Source organism: Gracilinanus agilis, chromosome 5, assembly GCF_016433145.1.
Source record: "Gracilinanus agilis isolate LMUSP501 chromosome 5, AgileGrace, whole genome shotgun sequence".
NCBI classification, from domain to species: domain Eukaryota; kingdom Metazoa; phylum Chordata; class Mammalia; order Didelphimorphia; family Didelphidae; genus Gracilinanus; species Gracilinanus agilis.
The window spans coordinates 275,350,196-275,370,104 of NC_058134.1; the positions used below are offsets into that span (position 1 = coordinate 275,350,196).

At 36.6% G+C, this 19,909-nt stretch overlaps 1 protein-coding gene across 3 annotated transcripts in view; it reads right to left on the reverse strand.

Moving 5' to 3' along the window:
- MON2 (MON2 homolog, regulator of endosome-to-Golgi trafficking) overlaps positions 1-19,909 on the reverse strand; it is a 149,938-nt gene that overhangs the window by 71,382 nt on the left and 58,647 nt on the right. For all 3 annotated transcript variants that reach the window (XM_044678742.1, XM_044678740.1, XM_044678741.1), the window contains exons 15-25: positions 19,763-19,875; positions 19,133-19,237; positions 18,635-18,715; positions 18,483-18,556; positions 18,308-18,398; positions 13,748-13,849; positions 12,530-12,640; positions 11,257-11,432; positions 8,196-8,358; positions 6,969-7,262; positions 5,753-5,951 (exon numbers count right to left, since the gene is read on the reverse strand). In XM_044678742.1, the coding sequence (XP_044534677.1) occupies positions 5,753-5,951; positions 6,969-7,262; positions 8,196-8,358; positions 11,257-11,432; positions 12,530-12,640; positions 13,748-13,849; positions 18,308-18,398; positions 18,483-18,556; positions 18,635-18,715; positions 19,133-19,237; positions 19,763-19,875 (1,509 nt within the window). The remainder of the gene's footprint in view (positions 1-5,752; positions 5,952-6,968; positions 7,263-8,195; positions 8,359-11,256; positions 11,433-12,529; positions 12,641-13,747; positions 13,850-18,307; positions 18,399-18,482; positions 18,557-18,634; positions 18,716-19,132; positions 19,238-19,762; positions 19,876-19,909) is intronic.

Consider the following 19,909-nt stretch of genomic DNA (forward strand, 5'->3'; position numbering starts at 1 on the left):
CCACTGAAAACTTGTTTGAGATAACTTGGCCAAAGTTTGCTAGAGGAAGCAGGGTTTCATAAACTCACCAACATTCTACTTCTTAAAGTGCCAGAGAAGGGCAGATCAGCCACATTTCCCTAACTTAGAAAAAGCTGTAGGTATCCACCCACATAAACAGTAGCCCTTTCCCTACAATGAAGTAATTAGGGAGGAGTTAAGATCTCTAAGTCCACTAATCATAACTCCAAGGGGAGGTCCAAATGCTATACTGTCCAGCCAATCATGAAGAAGACATAACTCTATAAAGAGAGTCAGGCCTCATGAAAATCTCTCTATGCAGAAGCCACACATGACAGACCCATTCTTTATTGACAGATCACATGCCCCTATTAATAAGTGATGTTATATTTGGGAAATGGCCTCAATTTATTTGTTGGTTAAAATTCCAGGCACTTAACAATAGTTAACTGACTTAAATTAGAATCAAATCCATGGAAATCATTGGTCCTTTGTTCTTAATTAATGAACTAATGAGCCACTGTGTGTGGAAATCTTCCAAATATATGTAAAAATAAAACAAAACCAGGAAATTCTCTTTCATAGTATCTAACAATTCTTTTAAAACAGTAAATATGTGTTTAAAGGTTCATATTTCTAAAAAGATACAAAGAAATATGAAACCTAAAAGTCTTCCTCCTCCTTTATTCTGTTACAATCAAGCAAAAAAAAAAAATTTATTAAACAATGTATATGCTAGACATAGACAGGCACTGGGTCTCTGCCCTTTACAGAGCTTATGTTCTACTAGGGCAGAAAGGGGTTATTAATCTGAATTCTATGTAAATTTGTTTTTAAAAATATATATATATTTTAATTTTAAACCCTTAACTTCTGTGTATTGACTTATAGGTGGAAGATTGGTAAGGGTAGGCAATGGGGGTCAAGTGACTTGCCCAGGGTCACACAGCTGGGAAGTGTCTGAAGCCGGATTTGAACCTAGGACCTCCTGTCTCTAGGCCTGGCTCTCAATCCACTGAGCTACCCAGCTGCCCCTAAAAATATTTTTGATAACTGTATTTCAATTAGTTTCCTTTGTAATCCTAAGTCTTTGACCTTATTCATTTAAATAAATAAATAATGAATAAATCCTGAGCTGGCAAACTGTTCCATGAGCCAAAAAAGGTTAAGAATCACAATACTATGGGGACAATGACTATAGATAAATATAGTACATTTATCACAAAGCCACAGGGATGGGAAGGAATACAATAAACAACTGAGGGAATGAGGAAAGCATTCTTGAAGGAAGTAATACTTAAGTTAAGCTTTAAGTGGATCTAGAGATTCCTAAAGGCAGAAGACAGGCTCTACAGAAGCACAGAGGCTGAAAATGGAATGCTATATATGATGAACTCAATTCTAAAGTGTAGAAAGCATGAAGGGAACCATGTGTAATAAGATTGACACGATAGAAAAGGACTCATATTGTTGATTGCAGAATCTGCAATAAATCCTACCATCTTTCCAAGGGTCATTATACTAGTTCAGGATCTCATCAACTAATGCCTAGATTACTGGCACAGCCTCCAGCCTTGGACCTCTCCACACCAGTCATACTAGTATTCTTAAGGTAAAGATCTGATCATATCACATTCTGGGCAAGAAACTCCTATTGTTTTCATTCTGTGGCCAGGGGTAAATACAAATGATTACTTGACTTTTGGAACTCTTTACAATTTGGCTTCAATCTACCTTTTTGTGTTTTGGAGTCTATTTCAGTTTAACTTTTCCATTTATTTACTGCAATCTAGTTCTGTAGATTGATATATTTGGTTGCAGTTGATTATATTTTTAAGAGGTTTATCAGACCAATTTTGGGTCTACTTTAAAGAGAAAAGAGTCAAGCCTATGTCAAGAGCCAATTACCATTTCTTAACAAATATCTAGTTTTGGCAGAATTGTGAATAGGGGAAATCTTTCCCATTTCAAGTGCAAGATTAATACAAAGTTTCTAAAATTACTTTGCAACTATAGGTCCCAGAAAAAATATCTTTGTTCATAAAAAAGGGAGCTGTAGAATCCTGAGGAATCAACATATTCATTTCCCTTAACTTGAGGTTAGGAGACCATGGGGTTTTTTTCTTTCTTTCCATCAAGTTAATGTTTGGTTGCTTGGAGGCTGTTGGAACCTCTGCAATTGGTGAGATAAGAACCCAACCTGATTTCTAAATCTAAAAAACTCCATTTTTCAGATGAGTCTCTGTTCCTATACCTATTTCAGAATCCATGCTGCTGACACCTAGGCCAAATTAGGAAGGAGAGGATCCATGAGTAAAGTAGCTACTGAATTTTTACATGAGAAAAGAATGGGGTATGCTACTTGGAAAAGAGTGGGCTGAAATAGTCTATGTTCTTTTGTTACCTCTTCATTTTGCCATTTTAACATATGGACTGCCACTGCATATGGTACTTGGTTCCTTCTGTGGGAAGGCCTCTGTGGGGAGTGAATCCAGTATCTCTCAACCGTTCACTCAAAATGCTGATCTCTTGTCTGCTTTGTAACTACAGAATTTGTGAAGGCCTTAGCCTTCACTACTAAGACTTTATTCATATGATCACTGGAAGCTGAAGGGGTTGTGGTAGGAAAAGTACAAACTAACTTCTCCTCATTCAACTTTAGGAAGCCGCTAGTACTTTCAATTTGGGCTAAGATAAACAGCTCTTTCCATATACCTGGCTGCAGAGATCAGATGGAGGAGAAATGGAATCTTTTAGGATGACACCATTACTGAATGCATGATGCAACATTCAGTTACTGGCAGTAAGATCTGCCATAGAAGCCTTACTGTGCACAAGAGAAGACACATCTGGCTCTCTCTGTGGAAGTTATGAAAAACTGTGATCCAGATATTTCTTGAAAGGGAAATCCAGAAATAGGATTTCCATGGCTAAAGTCTAGGAAGTTAAGCATATATAACACAAAAAAGAAACATTTTGCAATTGATGTTGAACAAGAGTCCTAAACAGATCCCACAAATAGGTTCTACTAATAGGGCTCTGCTGACTCAAAGGCAAGGTGAGGCAGAGGTGTGGTAAAAGGAGAGTGAACTGTTCATAGTCTGAATCTCCAGTATAAACACGAGAACTGAGACTCACTATGTGCCAAGAACCAAACAGATCAAATGAGTAAAGATGCTCCAACTTCCTTTTTCAGGCTTATTGCATATTACTCTAGCCAAACTGACTTTCTTGCTTTTCCTCATCTGTAACATTTCTTCTACCATCTCTATTTCCTTACATAAGGCTGTCCGCCCCTGCATAAAATACCCTCTTCTCCTTAGTTTCACTTTGTAGAATTCCAGCTTTCTTCAAAATTCAGTTCAAGTACCACCTCTTACATGAAATCTATCCATGATCCTCATATTGCAAGTATCCTCCCCATGGAATTACTTTGCACATATTTTGCATCCAATTTTCTATATACACATTAATCAGTCCCATCCCCACCCTATAACATAAGCTCCTTAAAAGGAGGGCCTATTTCATTTTTGTCTAACTCTGCTTTGTAGAGGATAAGTGCCAAATGTAATATCAATTTCTGATAAGAAAATGGAGAACAGAATGAGTGACAACCAACAGTTAAGAATTTGGAACTTACCCAGATGCCATGAGCCAAGGGGCAAAAGGCAGTTGTGGTCAGCACTATAAAAAGGCAGAAGCTGAATCAAATGCTCTCTCAGTTCTGAGAAAGGGACCCCGGGTGACGGGTGGGTAGGCCAATCAACCTACTCAAGTTACCTGTATCCTGCTTTCATTGATTGCCACATCATCAACTACTGAATAGAGCTGCAAGATATATATCAACTACCTGAATATCAAGAAGAACATCATCAAACTCACACCGCCTAGTCAGGGTCAAGGTGTCCGGCCTGACAAGGGCCAGAGAGGGAGAGGAACCTTTCCAGCCAACAGATACAAACTGATTATCAATTGATTATCCAACTTAATCATCCATAGTCTAGCATAGTTTCCCAACACCTTCTTCCTCAACCTTGATCCTTCCCCTGAGTTTATTATAATTAAATTCTTAAAACTTATTTAGGTGAAGGCTGAAGATTTTTATTTATTTAAGATATTTAGGTGAAGATCCTAAAGATCAGTCTAATATTCTTGCATCTAAGGGGAAAGGGAATACTTTAACTAAGTCGTAGTCATTGCGTTATCCAATTATTATCAACATCTATCTTCACCATTAACATCTATTCATTAACTCAACCCCAAGACAAGTAACCATAGAAGTTGTGTGATTTAGTTCACAGCTTCTCACTTAGTCCTGGGCACTGTAGGTGGGAACTGGTCCTCAGCTGAGCTGCAAACATTTGTGGGACCTGGTGTTCACTACCTCAACCTTGGTGTTCACTTAGGCTTCCCATCCTTACTCAGCTTACTTAGGTCCTTATACCATCTGAGGACCTTGGGCCATCTATCTATCAGGCCAAATCCAGAAGCATCATACTGCCCATAACACAAATAAGTGCCTGCTAAATGAATGAGCCATACATGCAAAGCTTTAATTTGCTAAATAACATAATGACCTGTCTTTGTATTAAGAACTGTCACAGAAAAGGTTTTCTACATGTAAAAGTTAACAAAGTATTTGTGTCAAAAGGTTAATATATTAACATACACAACATTTCCAAAAACATAAATGTTATGATTAAGTATTCTTAAAATCATATCCCCTGTGATCCTAACTTTATAAGTGTCATATTGAAACTCTGGGAGCTGAGAGTCTCACCGTTGATTGACAGGTGAAGACCGTTGGACCTCAGTATTTCCCAGAGGCCATGAGGACAGGGGAGAATGCGGTTGGCCAGGGAGGTATAAATACCCTGGCAGCCCCTGACAGGGGGTCTTTCCTTTTCCTTTGGACCTGGGATCTGTCTATTGGGATGAGACTTGCAAGAACTCCTGTCTGAACCTCATTGACATTTGCCAACCTGTATCCAGACCGTGAATCCTCTTATTCTTCTGTCCCCTAGATATTTAGGTATCCAAACCATCCTTAGGTATCTAGGTATCCAGGGGCCCAGGAGGGATCTGGGAAGTGGGCAGGAGAAGAAGAAGAGGGTGGAAAGGGTGGTTCCTAAAGGCTGTGAAAGGCATAATATCTGGCAAGAAGAAGAAGCTGAGAGACATCATACAATAGCTTGCTTGCTCTTGTTTGGCTGTGGCAGGGCTGAGCTAGAGGAGCTAATAACAAGCCAGAATCACTCACCTGCCTATAGTCCTGAAGGATTAATATTATCAAAGATAAGTTTAGGGTTTCCTATTCCTCTTCCCATTTCCTAAACATTCCTTCCCTGCTAAATATATATAAACTCTTCAAGTACCTTCTTGGAGTGGTTGTTTTATCACTTCTCTGGGAAGGGAGCAAACGCTGTCAGATAAATGTGTCCAAGGCTAATAGAGCCCAATACCCACTATTGATCAACCCCAGGTAGGACCTGGAAGGGTCCTGCCTGGGCACTGTTATAAAGGAGGGAGGTGTTAAAACATCTAGCTAGGTGGCAAGACTCAGGTGATCTTGCACTAGCCATATATCTGAACTACCACTGCTGTCATCCATTTAAGAGTATCCAGTTTCCCTCTCCTTTATTTATAAATAAATTTATTTATAACATAAGTTAAGAAAAAAAATTACATGACTTGGTTTAATGTGTTGACTGCTAAATGAAATTAATAGTTCTCAAGTTATAGAATAACATACCTAGAGGTTGCAATAAGTATCTCCTTGTATTAAATATTCTTGCAACTCCAGCCAACGTTAATACCCATGTCTCAGCCCACTGTTTCTCTGCTGTGTCTCTTGAATGATGAATGAGTATGTTGCCACCGCCTGACTCAATCTTCTCCTTATCAGCTGTGGTAGAAGCTTCTCGAACCCGGTCCAGTAGATGAAAGAGAACCTAAATTGAATATAAGTGAAAAATTATACATCAATTATAAATGATGGTAAAGTGCCATAGAAAAGGCATCATCTCATGCATGGTAGAAAATGGATCTGATCACCGTAATAATAGCTTACTTTGTGAGCTTCATCAAAATAATTCTGAGATAGACTATTCCCATAGTTATGGTCTTCTGTACACTCATACTTAAGAGAAAAATAATCTTGAGGTCATTTTTCATTCCAACTAAGAGGAATTGGACAGAATTCCATTACAAGGATTTCAACACAGACTTCCTTTCACAGAACTGAAGGAAGGGATATCTCTAGACCAAAATTTGCCATCAATTTAGTTTTTTTCTAACTTATGGAATGAGAACCAAAAGGTATCTCCTAAAGCATGGTTTGACTTTAAAATCTTTAGCTTAAGTATTCTAAAATTCTATTAGATAATCATGGGGTAGTTAGGTGGCTCAGTGGATGGAAACAGGAGATCCAGTTCAAATCCAGCCTCCAGACACTTCCTAGCTGTATGACTGTGGGCAAGGCACTTAACCCCCATTACATAGCCCTTACCACTCTTTTGCCTTAGAATCAATACACAGTATTGATTTAAAACAGAAGGTAAGGCTTTAAAAAAAATGAAAAAAAAATTAAGTTGCCTTTTTTTTAACTTAGGGGCTCTTTTTTCCCTTCTCTTGGCCAGAGGCCCTTAATTTTTAAAAATTCACTATAACTGTTATTAGTAATAATTATTTTCCTTTTATAGTATCTTCTAGTCTTTTCCAGTTTGTAAGCCAAGAGAAATAGGGACAAATAATCAAAGAGAAGAAAAGAACAAGATATGAATCAGAAAAACATTATGGTTTGATGTTTTAATATATTCTCTGTGTATGAAACAAAAATTTTTTTAATTATCAGAATGTTATTTTTTCATTATAAAAAGCAACTAGGGAAATTCCATTATTTTAAAATACTAATAGCATAAAAAATTCCTCTCTCATAGGACTCCAAACCCCTAGCTCCTTTGAAATACCTTCCATATAACAGTGTGCCATGTCGAGTGCTGCAATAAAGTTCCATGTGCCCCAATGGTAGAAAAGAGAGTCTGCCCTGCACTTTTCCTGACAGCAGGCCGTGGATCCACACAGAGTTCACCAAGCTTGGCATAAAGACACAGCCACAAACAGTCAAATGGTGGAGCAGGGTGGAAGGGACGATTTAAAACTACTCCTTTCTCTTCTGCTTGTTTTTGCTGTGCTGCCTCTTCTCTGTTCAATTCTTTTTCAATAATTTCACCTCTTTGGAAAAAATAATCTGAAATGTTCCACTATAAAATAAAGGAGAAAAAAATTGACTTCATTCGTTCACAAATATAATAACTCAGGTCTTTAGTATATAGTCAAACTGTATCTTTCAAAGCTTTTGAAATAAACTATTTCAAAAATGTTTATTTAAATAGAGTATGAGCAATCATGCTATTATATATACTGATGAAAAGTATATACTTTGAGAAAACTTTTAGTGTTTAGGCATAATTTATTTCCAACTTAATAGATTATGTTTGCAGTATAAACACTATGATTTCTGATACATGATTTTACATATGGAAGATCAATTAAGGTTTGATATTAGACTAGAACTGCAAATGGAAAATGAGATGGGGCTAAAACTGAGTAGGAATAAAAGATTCTGCTAGACAGAATTTGGTCAATCAGTGTGCAGGCACAAAAATCAATCCCCTTAATACCAATATGGTGATCTTATAAGGTTATGAATCAGGAAATACAGACATCTGAAAATTTTCTAAGTATATAACAAAAAAAAAATTGAAATGTGAGTGGTGAAATTAAGTAGGATAGAGCCTGTTGATAAAAGTGATTATAAAAGAAATGTAATAAAAGTCATTAATTAAAGTTATGTTCATAACAAATAAAAGACATTAACTAATCATGTAGTAAGAATAAGGAACAAAAGACAGACAACTATGAGAGAGAAGGATACAATGACAAGAATGATGCATTTAGAGACAAAGAACTTTGGTTTTAATCTTAGTTCTGCTGTCTGTGTGACCTTAGGCAAATCACTTAAGTTCTATGGGTCATAGTTTTTTCATCTAAAACAAGGAATTAGACTAATCTTCTGACCCTATATCCAATACTTTCTTCACTGTGCAACCTTTAGGAATGATTTATAATTTATAAGAATGAGTAACTTCTCAATTATGATATTAATATAATAGAGAAAGCAGCAAGATACTTACCAGTAAGCCTATTGATGTTAAGCTAATATTAAGCTCTTGATTATGAAGTCCAAAGCTACCTGCAACATCTACAACTATCTGTAGGCAAGTGCAAGGCATTGTCGGTAGAAAATCTGTCACAACCAACTGAAGACATTGGAATGCAGTTCTTATTAAGGACTCTCTGGGAATATGAAAAATTAAGAAATATGGATCTGTAGGTATAATAACTTGGCAAATTTCACAACTCTAACAATACTAATCACAACTCACTCTAACATTTTAAAGAAATGTGGAATCATGAAAATACTTCTATTTCACAATAAAACAAATCACAATGAAACCATTCTTACCCCACAAATTTTCCATATATATATATACACACACACACACACACACACACACACACCCATAACAATATTCAAGTTATTATAAATAAGTATAATAATGCTTCAGTATTTTTTGCATAGAGTTTAGATAACAATTTATTTTTATTTTGTTTCATAAAAGAAGCAACTTTAAGAAAATGTTAGTGCGGCAGCAGGGTAGCTCAGTGGATTGAGGGCCAGGTCTAGAGACGGGAGGTTCTAGGTTCAAATCTGGCTTCAGCCACTTCCCAGCTGTGTGACCCTGGGCAAGTCACTTGACCCCCATTGCCTACCCTTACCACTATTCTGTCTTGGAACCAATATACAGTATTTACTCCAAGACGGAAGGTAAGGGTTTAAAAAAAAAAAAAGAAAATTTTAGGGTCCTATATAAATGTTTTTAATCAGTGAGAAAGACAGCATGCTATCACTATATTGTTTTCAGTAGTTTCCATTAATTCTCCAAACAGTTTACAATTTTATAAGAAAACAAGAAATGAGGCTCTTATTTTCTTAAGGTAGTCTCATTTTACTTTTGTTAAAAACCTCCACTACAATATGAAGCTCTATGTTCAAGCTGAAGGAAATTACAAAATTCCCAAATACAGAAAATAAGTGGCATTTCAAGAATGAGAGAGAGTGAAGGTCAGAAGTTGTGGAGATAGGGGGGAAAAAAACCTTGCCCTTGTTAGTAACAATAAAAGACAGATGAAATCATTAGCTTGCAACAAGTTTTTGGCAAATTCTTTTTTATAGTTTCTACACAATGTTATATGTATAGAGACTACTGACTCACCTTATGTTTAAGACAATTTTGGGGTCGGGGTCATATCTCTAAACTTTGTAATAATCTAAACTACTCCTTCTGGTTGAGTTAGAGTGAGTAAGCTCATCGTAGACTGTTTCATAATTGTCACTGTAGAGCTTTTACCAGCAGATAAGATGAGAAAGTGTAAAGGAGTGCATGCACATGCATGCGTGCGTGCGTGTGTGTGTGTGTGTGTGTGTGTGTGTGTGTGTGTATCAGAAAAGTTTAAAGGAATTAACATGTAATAGTGAGGGCCAGCTGAGATTGACTAACAGATCTGTAGTGAACTCAGTCAGCATAATTATGCTGCTTTCCCTGTTACATTTGATGGTAATAAAGTAGGAAAGAATTCAGAAAAGATTTTAAAAAGATGAACAGCAACTGGACAATGGTACAAGGCATTTAAGATCCAAAAATACTGTAAAATTGAACTGGTTAACTAAAGATATAGATTTTAAAAGAAAGAAAAAAAATTTAAAGATCGGAACAGGAAAAGGATAGAGTGACAGGGGGTTTTGGTAAGGAACAGGGAAACCTGAAATGTTATGTTCAGATATTAGAAGGGGTGTGCTGAACTCAGCTCTGACTTGCTCAAAAGAATTAAGTGTTAAATCTTCAGTTTAAGTATTTACACTTCAGAAATAAACAGATACTGCAAATTAGAGTATGATTCAATGTTTATGCTTCTCAAATGGGGAAAATGTTTTTCAGAACAACCCTGCAAACATCCAAACGCCACCAAAACAGACACAAAAAAGAGAACAAGGAGCTATAAGAATGAAAGAGGTAGAGGTCCAGTGCACAGTCAATCCTTCCTTCACCAAGGGGTTTCATTTTTCATATATCACTTACTAAATTGTGGAAAAGTTCACTTCTTTCTACTTAATAATCTGCTACTGGGAAGTGAGGTCTTCAGTAAATTTCACATACAAGTTCTATGGATTAGGAAGATTATTAAATTCGTTAAACATCTACTACATGCAATTCACTGTGCAGGCACACAGGATACAAAGAAAAAATGAAAAGTAGTCCCTTGTCTAAAGATTTTACATTTGGGAATTTTTTGCTGGTGACTTGCAAAATGTTTAGACACAATTCCATTATTATATAATTTGGATGTCCTGTTGAACATATGTTTATTGTGAGTAAAATTTACTTATAAGTAAGAAGTACTAAGTCAAAAAAGTAACATGAACATAAGCCTGGGAGAAAGACACAAAGATCTATTTCCCCACTGAAACAAAAAGGAATGGAAGGAAGTCCACTCAACAACAGGAGAGGGGGCAGCTGGGTAGCTCAGTGGTTTGAGAGCCAGGCCCAGAGATGGGAGGTCCTAGGTTCAAAGCCGGCCTCAGACACTTCCCAGCTGTGTGACCATGGGCAAGTCACTTGACCTCCATTGCCCACCCTTACCACTCTTCCACCTATGAGCCAATACACAGAAGTTAAGGGTTTAAAAAAAAAAAAAAAACCAGGAGAGAACAGGCCTTGGAAAATGTCTAATTTAAGCAAAGTTTCAGACTCCACTTTTCCCTATCCACATAAAACTGACCATCAGATAATGGGGAAAAAACCAATAAAAATCTACGTAACTCAAGTATGAAATTAAATTTGAAAAGTTGACTGGCATTATGTTTTATTAATAGAAGACACCATTACTAAATATAAATAGCAAAGTGTTGTCTTAATAAAATGAAATCTTAAAATGCTTCTTGTAATTAAAAATGCTCCAGTGACAGTGAGACTAAATGAGAAACTTAAAATAAAATGATCTTTTGACAGATTCAAAATGGAGAACCTTCTCATGCTCCATTTAGTAAGCAAGTAATAAATTTTAAAAGTAACACTCTTAGTATATTTACGCCTAATTTATATAAATTTTTAGATGTTTACTTCAATTACTCACCCTTGATCATTTCTGATTGCTCCCATAACCCCAAGCACTAATGGCCATCCAGGCCCAAGACTGTCTCCCTGACTCTGCAGAATCTGTAATACACATTCCAATTGCTTGAGTCTTATATCAGGGTGGATAATACTGGATAACTCCTTCAAGGGGTTCAATAAAAGCAACTGTAACCTCTAAAAGGAAAAAAAATTAGTAAAAGAAACTGAAGGAATATTTTTTAATGATGGAAAAAAACATAGACAAACATGGTGAATAGATATTTAAAAAACAAACAACTCCACACATTTATATAAAGCAGAAAATTATATGAATAATAAAAGAGTAGATTCCCTTGATTCAAAATGTAAGAGAGCTATCTACAATGGCCCTTACATAAAGGTGCTTTAAAAAGTATTAGAATGATTTTTTTTTAAAACCTACAAAAGTATGTTTTAGGGGCATTATTATGAACATTCATTTATATCTCTAAATATCTATAAAAATTTATATCTATAAACATAAAAATCCTAGGCTAATCTTGTTCTGTTACTAAAAGACTAAAAAATAAAATAAAATGTTAATACTAATAAGTCATTTGTTTCTTTTTTAAAAGTATAAAGTAAGCTAAAAAAATGTTTATTTATGATCTGATGCTTTACAAGATCATAGATTTTGATCTGTAAAGGCTTTATAGAGGTCAACTGTACACTGATTTGAAGTCAGCAAGACCTAGGTACCATTCCCCCCCCAGACACACCAGGCATAGGATGGCTTACTGGTAGATAGATAGACAGACAGGTACATAGATAGAGTTACCTAAAATGGAATGGGGGAGAGGGTAGAGTGGATAGCCTATTTTTAAAATTATTGCCTTTTTTATTTTTGGGGGGAGGGTGTGGTATATAATATGCAGGGTTATGTATGTATATAATGATATATTTTAGAGAGTAATTTAATGAAAAAACAACATTTACCACATTTTAAAAATATTTCATTATTACTAGAAAAAGGTGATCAAATTAGATATCAATAAACTACTGATATCTTGGATTACTTTCTTATCTCTAAAATTTTTTAATTTTTAATTTAAGTAATCTATGATGAAGTTATAAGAAGAAAACAAGCAGGCCTTTATAAATGTTATTTTAGAGTACATGATATCCATATTACCCAAAACTACATAAAGTATTCAGTAACAGAATTTGATACCTTGAATTTTACCCATTTTCTAAATTGATAACATGGTTTTTATCTGGAACAAGATGATCTTTTACTTTACATTTGAAATTACCTGATTTTGTGAAAGTGGAGGATCATGGTTAAATGTTAATCCTGCTTTAATAAGTGAAGTTAAGGCTTCTGCTCCCCATTCTCTCATTCGGGAGTTTGGATGCTGACAAACCTGAAGATACAATATATTAATAAAACTCAAACATTAATCTTCTAAATATTTATTAAAAATACATACAAAAATCAAAAGTTAATTTGTGAAAAAATGTTTTTTTACATCCTGGTGAGACACATTTTAAAAACTACAACCCAATGATTTTAAGTGAGACAGGAAAAGAAAATTAAGCATAAATTCTGACCACAATAAGCTTATTAAAAGTAAAGTTTTAAAAATGTATATACTTATAGGTAAACTTACCTTCTGCACAAGAGGACAAAAGGAAGCAATAGAAAGAAAGACAGGAGGAAAAGAGATGAAAACTAATACAAAAGTTGCTGGAAAAAAATATAGGATTTTATCAGAGAGAACTTAATATGAAATCAGATCATTAAGCTACAAAAAAATCCATCCTACTTTCAAAACCAAATTCTGTAGGGGAAAATGTATTCTTCACAGTAGACTCAGTAAATTCTGTAAAAATTTACATTAAAAATATCCAGTAAATTCTGTCCCCAGTCATCCTTTTAATAGGTAGCTTCCTTTGAAAAATATATTTTAGAAACTGAGTAATGAAGATTTCTTGTGATAAAATTCATTTTAAAACAAAAACTTATTCCAATTACTAATTTTAATTAATATTATTTAAAAAGCAATTTGTGTACAATGTCCTTGCTTTGCAAGCTCATGCCAAATTTTAGAGAGAATACTTTCAGTTAAAGGATAATTATAGATTATATACTTAAAGATCAAAGGACCTATAGTTTCTTTTGAGAGATTGCCTCATTTTCCTGAGGAGAAAACTAAGGATGAGAGAAGTTAAGGGACTTATCCAGGATCACAGAGCTAGTAAGTATCTCAGGCATAATTTGAAGGTCTTCTGACTCCAAATTCAACAATCTCTCAATTCACTGAACTATGTAACTGCCTTATTTGTAGCAACGAGTACCCAAGGCAGGGGAAAAATAACCAAATGTTAACATTGTATTTTCAAGATGGCTATTCCTACATACTATATTGTGATTGAGGGGAATATACTTCTTTATTTACTGTCAAAGGAAAACAGTTACTCAAAAATTCTTCATCAAAAAATAGTAGTAAATCTTTGGAAAAACAGGTTACCTCAAGAAGATGGCCAGTTAAAGGTCTCCACAAAATTTCTATCCTGTGCATGTTAACAAGTCCTGTTTCTAGCAACTTGGCAACTGCAAAAAGAGATGGTTCCTAGGTAGAAAAAATCGGTTACATTTTGACACTGTATAGAAAATCCTTAGCAATTACAATTGTTGTTAACATCAAACTATACTAGGTGAAAGAGACTGCTAAAACTACTTAACAGGGCAAATGAATAAACCTTTATGAAGCACTTGATATGAGCCAGGAACTGGCACAGTTACAACCAAACCACTAGGTATCTAGAGAACACCAGCCTTCTGGCATCTTCAAACAATGAAAAGGCTACAAACCTCAAAGTAGGCTAAAAGAGTGGGGTGGGGGCAGGGAAGGCACAGTGGCCAAGCAGCACCTCTCAACACTCAACAAAGAAGCACCCAAAAGAGAAGTCTCAGCCCCAATATGTTTAGATTGGCCATTTCTCAAGCCAGAAGGAAAATACTTCTGTCACTGACCATGGCTACCAAATATGCTTTCTTCCTTTTTATTCCACAAAAAAGGGGCACAAAAAGTGATGGGGGCAGGCCTAGAGAGGAGAGGATCGAGCGAGGAGATCACAGGGTAAAGTGGTGGACACTGAGCAGCAACCACACCAACAAGAGGAGAAATGAGATAACAACAGCTCCACAGCTCTTTGGAAGAGGAGAGGAGAAGCTGTCTGGCCTCAGGTGCCGAAAGACAGCACCGGAGGCATGCCAGCTAGCAGAGCATCAGAGAGGTCATACCTAGGAATATGACAAATGAGGCAACCAGAGTCCTCTGGTAAATGACAGGATTTAACCTAAGACTCGAAATCCAAAGCAAGTAGCACAGGACAGACTATCCCTAATGGGAAATGCCTGTCACCATCTCCTAACATGACCTTCTCATCCCTTCTTGTGCCATATTTCTCTTACACCTACTCATGCTTATGCACACTTTGGAGTGAGCTTTCTTCTCAGACCCTCCCAAGTCAACATCCCAGCTCTAGTTTCCCTTCAGTCCCTTCCTGATCTCAACCATCTGGGTAACTAGCTCATTTCTCCTCTAGAATCCCCTTACTTTCCTTGATGCTTCTAGTAGTTCCACTCCCTGCCACTTGGGCTCCTCTTAATTAGAGACAGCAAGGTGGTCCACGGGACTGAGTGCTGGGCCTAAAGACAGGAGGATCTGAGTTCAAATCAGACCTAAGTCAGGCATGAACTTAGGGTTCCTTGGGAAGTCATCTAACCTCTGTCTTCTTCAAAAAATGGAGCTAATAGTACTTACCTCACAGCCTTGTTGTGAGGATCAAATGAGATAATATTTGCAAAGTACTTACACAGCGTCAGACACATACCTGGCATTAATTCTTGTTTCCTTCCCTCCTCACTTCCCCTACTCATATGGTGTTAAATGGAACTAAAGGAAATTACACAACTGAGTCAACTAAGAATCTAGGTTACTTAATCTCAGCTGGGCCCTCAATACTATAAAGTGATTCCCTATACCACTAGCTAGAGGCTAAAACTTCCCACATAAGGGCCACACTTCATACTCTACTGAGAAAATATAACAACTAGCTGGCAAATATATGAGTAGCACTTTAAGGTTTGCAAAGCACATGACAAATATTCTCTCATCTGATGCGCTCACTCTAGGAAGGCAAGTGCTATTATGATCCCTATTTTACAGATGAGGAACATGAAGCAGACATAAGTTAAGCCACTTGCTGGGGATGACTTGGTGAGGAAGTGTCTAAGGCCACATCTGAATTCATATTTCTAGCCATGTATCCGCTAGTTACCCTATAGAAATCTTTTGCTGTGAGCTCCCTCTCTTCTCCCTTTCTCCCAACATCTCAACAACTCATATCAGCCCTCATCTTTCCTTTTTACTCCAGGACCTGACGAAGACATTTTTCCTTTGCTCCTTCTAACCTCTCTACAAGTATTCTTGATCTTATCCCCTCAAGAACTTGTTCCTACACTCATCTCTCTTTAATTTTCTTGCCTAACAAATAGTTACTTCCATCAAATATCTTCCCCCAAAACTTCCCTGTAATTAGAAAATACTCATGATCCTACCATCCACACAATTATTACTATTATTCTATATTTCTCTTCCCTTTCATTGCTAAACTTTCTCAAAAAGCTATCTACTCTCAGCCTTGAGTTTCCCCTCACTCATTTCTTGACCCTTTGTAACTTGACTCATGATCTCAGCACTCAAATGAAATTGCTCATCAGTGATCTGATGGTCTTTCATCCTTCTGAACCTCAAAATGAAACATCTCTTTCTGCAAACCCTCCTCTCTCTGGATGTCAAGACTGCTTTCTTCTTGGTTCTCCTCCTACCTGTATGACTACTATCTCTCCATCTCTTTGTTGTTCCACATCATGACCATCTGTTAGGGTCTTCCTCTAGGACAGTGATGGTAAACCTTTTAGACACTGAGTGCCCAAACTGCAACCCTCAAGCTGCATATGAGCTATACCCCAGAAAGGGAAGGGAGGAAGCCAAGCCATTGGGCTGCCGGGCAAAAGGGTGGGTCACATGAGATACATCCTCAGGCATGCAAGAAGAGGGGGAGGAGAGCAGCTCCCCTATAGCACACATGCCATAGGTTTGCCAACATGGCCCTAGGCTCTGTTCTGGTCTTCTATATTCTTTCATTCAGTAACTCGGCAGCTCCCAAGGGTTCAATATCAATTCTATGCAGATTAATTCCAAAACTAGCATAATCCCAGTCTCTCTTGAACTATAATCACACTTCTACTAGTAGCACTGCAATGATCCAAGACAATCATGAGGGACCTATGAGAAAGAATGCTTATCCACATCCAGAGAAAGAACTGTGGGAGCAGAAACACAGAAGAAAAACAACTGCTTGATCACATGGGTCGATGGGGATATGATTGGGGCTGTAGACTCTAAACGATCACCCTAGTGTAAATATTAATAATATGTAAATAGGTCTTGATCAATGACAAATGTAAAACCCCGAGGAATTGCGCGTTGGCTATGGGAGTGAGGTAGGAAGAGGAGAGGGAAGGAACATGAATCATGTGACCATGGGAAAATTTTCTTAATTAATCAATAAAACAATTAAATAAATAAATGAATGAAAATTTAAAAAAGACAGACCCAGAGAGGGGGAAATAAAGAATTACTTTTTTCCCACCAAAATTCTTCTTGAGCCCATAAAAACAATACAATGATGACAACAATATAAATGGAAAGAACAAGTAAAAAATGAAAGAAATGAAGGTTACGAAATTACAAAGAACAAATATAGCCCCAAAGAAGAAACATAGGAAGACAGCTCTTTCATTTCCCTCCTTTGCAGGGGTGGCAAGTCCACAGACATAATTGAACACTGTGTATTTCCAGTTATTTTTTTCCCATGTACTGATCGGTTTTATTGATTTTTCTTTTTTTTTCCTTTTTTAAAAAAAAGCTTTTTTAATATGGAATAGCTGGGGGAGGAGGTAGGCAATATAAAATCAAAAATAATTAATGAAATATTATTTTTTTAAAAATTCTGCTCAAGTCACACCTTTTTTCCCCTTAAATCATTTTGTCTTAGAATCAATAATAAGTAGCGATTCCAAGACTTATAGAATAAGGATAAAGTCTAGGCAACTAGAGTTTTAAGTGATTTTTTCAGGGTTCTAGAGCTAAAAAGTGTCTAAGGCCACAATTTGAACCCAGGACTGCCCATCTCTAGGTCTGGTTCTCTATCCACTTAGCCATCTCACTACCCCTCAAGCCACACCTTTTAAATAAAGCTTTTCCCAATTCCCACTGATCCTACTGCTACTCACTCCCTACAAATAAATTTGCCTTGCATTAATTTTATATATATATATATAGTACATATTTGTTTGTTTACATGCCAGTTCCCCAGTGTTAAAGTGCTTTGATGGTAAGGATTGTTTCATTCTTATGCCTTTAGTCTAGCACTATACCTGGCAGTGAGTAAATGTTTAATAAATAAATATTTGTTCATTGATCTCATTTGGGCTTTATAAGAATTCTGAGATGTAAGGAGCAGTTGAGTGACTCAGTGGATCGAGAGCCAGGTCTAGAGATAGGAGGTCCTAGGTTCAAATCTGGCCTTAGGAACTTCCTAGCTGTGTGACCCTGGGCAAGTCACTTAACCCCCATTGCCTAGCCAGTACCACTCTTCTGCCTTAGATCATTACACAGTATTGATTCTAAGATGGAAGGTAAGGGTAAGAATTCTGAATTGTACTCTGGATATTACTGTAGACTTTACAGATGGGGAAGCTGGCATCTGGAGATAAAGTAATTGCCAGTGATCTAAGAGTTACCTAGTGTCAAAAGTCAGAATCTGAACCTAAGTCTTTCTGACTCCAAGTCAAGGACACTATTTTACTACAATAATACTTCTCTGATATACATATCATGCACAGCAATTGACCAAAAGGCTAATTTTAATCTTGTCCCCTAAAACCTGGGTCATGAATTAATTGAATTATCTTACAAAGCAATCTATATTTAAGACATAAAGGTAAAAAATTATACCTTATTGTTTCCATAGGCCATATCCATTGCTTCTAAAGATAAGGAGCAAAGGGCATTTATTAAATGATGTAATGACACATCATCAAGATACCTAAAAAATAAAAAAAAATGCTAAGACATTTTGATCATAAACATAGTTGAAGTCAAAAGTTCTATTAAAAAAACTATCTCTTACTGTGAACTTTCAAACAATCTTGAAAGAATGTTGGAAATGACAGGTAAATCAGTCATAACTGCTGTAGTTAGAACCTAAGAAAAAGATAAAATTAAATGTGATACAGAAAAGTTCTGGTCAGTACTAAGTCAAGAATAATGATTCATGCTTACAGTACTGGGTCCTTCCACAGCTCTCCCAGGTTTTAAGGCACCCCCACTGCCAGGTTTCAGTCCCAGAATCCACACAAGATGCTGTAATGAGAGGGGAAAGGCCATTTCAAAATAATGCAAGCAAAAATAAACTTTTTTAAAGGATACTACTTCCAATAAAATTTATCAGTGATACCACTAATGACAGCAATAAATGTTTACTCCAAAGCTAGTGATGATACTGGCACTGCCTTCCTTAGAATGAGGCAATTACAAGTGACATTCTAGAAGGCCATACAGTACTTGCCTCTCTCCTCTCATTCCCTCCTTTACTCTGGGTTCTCATTCATTCTTCATCCTTCTTAGTTCAGTTCCTTTCTTTTGCCCTATCACCCTACTATCTATGCAAGAGGAAGAAAGCACAAGTGATATTGCAACAGAGATCCTGACTGTTTCTGAGGGAAGTCCTAATTGCTACACATAAAAACACTCTGCCAGGTCTGGGTTTTAATACCATACCTGCAGAGTCGCCAAGACAAGCTGCCATGATGTCCCAAGAACAGCTCCATGGCAATGTGCCAAGTTAAGTAGAGTCCTCATACATTGGATATTTTTTGAAGTCAGCTAAATATATACAAAAAAAAGGGAAACTGCTATATTTTTTTAAATTTAATTGGAGAAGAGTATTCATGTACAAAAAAACGATAAATATGTATATTGGAAGACAATTTTTAATGTTAAACAGAATTATATTGAAAAGTTTTAGAAAGAAGAAACTACACTCATGCAAGAAATTAGATTATAGGGGGCAGCTGGGTGGCTCAGTAGATTGAAAGTCAGACCCAGAGATTGGAGGTCCTGAGTTCAAATCTGGCCTCAGATACTTCCTAGCTATGTGACCCTGGGCAAGTCACTTGACCCCCACTGCCTAGCCCTTACCATTCTTCTGCCTTAGAACAATTGATTCTAAGGTGGAAGGTAAGAGTTTTAGAAAAAAAAATAGATCATATATGTGATGTGCAAAGTTCACCATCTCCCTGTATAACTTACTTAGGAGAAAAAAGGTAACATTTTAATGCATCTGGAGAAAATTCAAAATATTTCCCTGTTAATGTGCTAGCCAAGAATAAGTAAGGGCATCTCTTTTACCATTACTGTCCCCTGAGGCTGGACTGCTAGAGGCTGACCAACTGCTACAACTTGCTGATGAGACTCACTTGATGGGCTGATCATCTGAACATTTTGTCCCTGAATGGAATATGCTAGGGAAGAAAAGAAAGATTTAATAATTAAAAT